Consider the following 4305-nt stretch of genomic DNA (forward strand, 5'->3'; position numbering starts at 1 on the left):
CATCTAAAGCCCTGGAATGGGCATGAACTTGATTCAAGACTAATATCTTTAGTCAAATTTTTATGAAAATCAATGTCGCTCCAAAGCTCCAGGTTTCCTGAACCGTTGCATATGCTGTCACTTCTACCCTCCAATGAGGGAGCTCCTGCTTATTCTTAGGTTTCAGCTGACAGTTTCCTCCTCCAGGAAGCCTCCCCTGACTGCCCAGACTGCTTCAGGCATTCCTCTGGGCTCTCACGGCCCCTTGGGTTTCCCTCATCACTCTCTCTGGTAGCAAACCCATCTCCCCATTGGACTGGGAGGAAAGACAGCAGGGATGTCTCAGCCACAGCTGTATGTTCAGCATCTCCCCAAGGAGTTGGTGAGATTAGGGGCTGAGCAAATGATCACTGCCTGAGCTATGCCCTCTATCCTGTCTTGTGCTGGTTCCTACAGATCCTTCAGTTATCAGATTAGTTATTTCCTCCTCTGAGAGCCCTTCTGATACCTCAGCTTGGGGCCCCCTTCCTGGCTCAGACCTCTCTGCTTGTGCTTCCCCCATCCGAGCCTTGACTCCTCTGGGCCGACACTACCTGGTGACTGGCCTGTCTCTGCACTGGGTAGTCCATCTGCTACCTCCGTGTTCCCAGCGTTACCCAGAGCAGAGCTGGGCTTAGAGGAGGCATCAGAGAATGAATAATGAAGCCCAAATGGGTGGACTGGGCCTTGAATGCCCTGGAGAGGGCCTGGCCGCTGTCACTGGGGACCAGAGGAAGCCCCAAGCTTCCATGACAGGTGGAGGGCAGTAGAGGGCTGGATTTGGGGACTTTCCTGGTAGAGAGTGGGAAGGAAGCCATTGAGGACTGGAGAGAGAACTCTGGGATTGAAGAGGGTGTCATTGGAGGCTGGGCACCTGTGGAGCGGGGAGTGGTCTGGAAAGGCGGGTGGGCAGGGTGCAGGCAGACCTGGGTGAGGGAGCGCCAGTCCATGTTGGCACTGCCGATGTAGAAGTGGGTCTGGTCCACCACCCAGAACTTGGTGTGCAGGACGCCATGGGTCAGCTTCTGCATGTCCACCATGCGGACCTGGGCACCTGCAACCGACAGGAGTGGGGGTCAGGGGCTGGCTTGGACAGCCCAGCCCAGCCTGCACCCAGCTCCCCACAACTCACCGCTCTGCAGCAGGGCCTGCAGGTCCGCCTGGGGCTGGGGCCCGCTGGGCTTGCTCACAGCAATGCGAACCTTCACACCTCGAGGTGCCAGGGTCTGGAGCTGCCGGAGGACTTCCTCACCCTTGGGAGGGGGGCATGGGGAAGAGCAGAGCCTCTGAGGGGCTGGTCCAGCCAGCTCTCCAGCCCCACACAGCACCCCATGGGGTTGTTTTGATACTGGGCTTCCAGATGAGATCAGGAGTGAGCAGGCTTTACATTAGCCAGTATGCCCAGGGATGGCTTTACAGGTTAGGATATTAAAACCTTTACTTGTTTTAATAACTGGCCGCTCTGAGCTTCGTCAGGGCCTCCCTGCCACTCCCGTGCCATTCCAGGGACCTTCCCAAGATCCTACCTTGGAAGTGTCAATGCCTGGTACCATAGGGGCCTCCAGGCACTTTACAGGATACTGGGGGTTTGGCTTAGGCTGGGGGCCTGGGAAGGTACAGGTGAGGCTTGGTGATGCCAATAACAGTAATAGTAACAGCCCACGATTCCCTAGTTCCTACTTGAGAGGGGCCTGTTCTAAGTCCCTTCACGTCTGAACTCACTGAATTCTCACCTCTCTCACTGAGGGGGCAAGTCTGAGTACCATCCCGAGGAAGCTGCAGATGAGGAAGCAGCGCCGGAGGATTCAGTGGTGAAGCAGGACTCGAACCCAGGCTGTCTGCCTCCCAGGCCTGTGCTTGCGCTTTGAACCACTCCAGTGGGAGCAGCAAGGAGTGCGAGTACCTATCATTTCTAACTTTTGTAATTTTTTTCAGGTAGTGCTTAAGGAGCCCCACAGTGGAAATAAATTTTAAGCCCATTTCTCACAGAAAGAGGCAGCAGAAAGAGAAAAAAAAGGGGGGGAAACTTCTGTGATTTTCAACGAAGGGGTGATCCACCTAGACTGCTCCTTCCCAAACCTTGAAGCTTTATGGTTTTTAAGTTTGTCTGCAAACCACAACAAGAATATACTAATAACAAATGCTTATAAAGGGCTGACTGTGTCAGGCACCACGCTATAATTTGCATGATTAGCCCATTCCATCCTCATAAGGGGTGGGTGCTATACATTGGCCCCATTCCACAGGTGAGGAAACTGAAGCCTGAGAGTGGAAGTGACCTGCCCAGGGGAAGCGGCAGCCTGGCTAGAGGCTGGGCTGTTTCTCACTCGGCTCTTCCATTTCTTGGGGTGACAGGGTCGGGGCAGCTTGTGAGTAAGTGACATCTGCCAGCCTACTCCCTCATAACCAAACCCACACCCGACATTCAGAGGCCGACAGAGGACGGGGACAAACACCCCCGGTCCAGAGGGCCATGTGAAGACAGTTGCTTCCAAACACCTGTGTCCAACCCGTTGAATGAGACATGCCTACCTGTCTCCTGGGCTGCAGGAAAACCCCTTGCACCCCCACTCCTAATGCCTCCCACTGTCCTCTTGCTTCCCACCAGGGCCCGGGTTGCCAGGTACCTGCTGTGCAGAGGGCTCCTGAGTGTGGGTATCATTGTTGGTGAGGGTCCAGTAGAAGGAGGCGATGTCCAGGCTGCTGTGGGCCCGGGCGAGCAGGCCCAGCCAAGCCTGGCTGGTGGAGGGGTGGCTAGTGGAAGCCTCAGGGAAGTCCAGGCCCTCGGGGATACTCTCCACCAGCACTGCTCTGCAGGACGGGGGAGGGGCGGCTGGTATCAGGCATAGCAGACCCCCAGCTCACCTGTCTGCCCACCCAGGATGGAAGACTGTATTGTGCGTGCCTGTAGTCATGATTCTCTGAATTCATGCCTTTGTCTACCTGGAGGTGTGAAAGGAAGGTGTGTATGTGGATGTCCGTGTGGATGCCTGTCCGCAGATGTGGACAGATGATGCAGTGTGTGTCTGTGTGTGTATGTGGATGTCCGTGTGGATGCCTGTCACAGATGTGGACAGATGATGCAGTGTGTGTCTGTGTGTGCCTGTCTCTTCACAGACCTGGACAGAAGATGATGCTGTGGCTGCCATGGGAACAGTGTCAGGGGATGGGGGTGGGCACGGAGGGAAGAGCCTGTGGTGCACTTGGGAGTCTGCAACCACCTCACAGTCATGGGCACCGGGTGATGCTGACGGCAGGCCCTTCCTGGTGTGTCTAAGAGTCCCTCGCTTGTCAGGGCTCTTCCCCCACCATCCCAGGCTCTCTACTTCCCCACTTACTCGCAGGGGTCATAGCAGGGTGCTGGGGGCTGGTTGGCTCCAAAGAGATGCAAGTCGCTGTATTCCCATAAGAACAGCTGAGTCATCAGGGCACCGAAACCCACAACAGCCAGGATGAGAACCAGCAGGACCCAGCGGGCTTTCTGTGGGAAGAGGCGGTCAGCCAGCCCAGGGGGCACAGCCCGGTCCATGCCTGAGACAGACCCAGCGTGGCCGCGGGCTCCTACCTTCTCGGCAGCCTTCCATGCCTCGATCTCATTCATGGGCAGCTCCCCGACGGACTCCTCAGTAGGCAACTTCAGCTGGGGAACAACAAGGTGGTTTGGGGGTGACATGGGGGCCCCTACTCTCCACTGTACCCAGTCCCTCCCCACTGGGGCCCCATCCACCTACCTCCTGATACATCAGTTTAGGCTTCATCTTGCCAGGCAGCCGCGGGCACGCAGAGTGCAGGTAGGAAAGTGGGTGTATCAGGGTCTCCAAACTGTGGGAACAAAAGCTGGCACTGTGTGGGGGTGCTCTGGGCTTTTGGATGACACCACACAAAGAGGATGAGTCTTGGGGCTCACGGGATCCACTGGGTTCTGTCCATGATCACGGGGGTCAATGGCACGGAGCCCGCCAGCCCAAAAGGAGGAAGCAGACCGCTGGTCAGCAGGGATTTCGAAATCCCTCAAGCTCTAACGCCTCTGCTCTCTTCCCAACGACGTGCGGTAGCCGCCCTTTTAGTGCCCGCTCTGCAACCCACCAGCACCTTGCCTTCTCTGAGCGCTAATCTCGACATTCCCAGAGAGACAGCTTCGGATGGGGTCAGCTCGGCGGAGCCCCAAACCTCTGTGCCTGGCTTTCCTAGCCAGGGGGCATTTTCCAGGTGCCTCCTCCGTTCTGACCCCCAGGTACCCACCAGCCAGCTCAGGCCGGGAGCCCAGGACCATCCTGGGGCTCCCGC

At 56.9% G+C, this 4305-nt stretch overlaps 1 protein-coding gene across 4 annotated transcripts in view; it reads right to left on the bottom strand.

The window, feature by feature from the left end:
* Positions 1–4305, bottom strand: part of PLD3 (phospholipase D family, member 3) — an 18428-nt gene that overhangs the window by 4268 nt on the left and 9855 nt on the right. For 3 of the 4 annotated variants that reach the window (XM_014541725.1, XM_005868802.2, XM_005868799.2), the window contains 6 exons: positions 3750–3840; positions 3584–3658; positions 3357–3499; positions 2646–2829; positions 1151–1271; positions 945–1072 (listed from right to left, as the gene is read on the bottom strand). In XM_014541725.1, coding sequence (XP_014397211.1) covers positions 945–1072; positions 1151–1271; positions 2646–2829; positions 3357–3499; positions 3584–3658; positions 3750–3776 — 678 coding nt within the window. In that variant the 5' untranslated portion in view covers positions 3777–3840. Of the gene's footprint in view, positions 1–944; positions 1073–1150; positions 1272–2645; positions 2830–3356; positions 3500–3583; positions 3659–3749; positions 3842–4305 lie in introns of all 4 variants that reach the window. The other variant, XM_014541726.1, reaches the window with a different exon arrangement.

Source organism: Myotis brandtii, unplaced genomic scaffold (assembly GCF_000412655.1).
Source record: "Myotis brandtii unplaced genomic scaffold, ASM41265v1 scaffold277, whole genome shotgun sequence".
Taxonomy (NCBI): domain Eukaryota; kingdom Metazoa; phylum Chordata; class Mammalia; order Chiroptera; family Vespertilionidae; genus Myotis; species Myotis brandtii.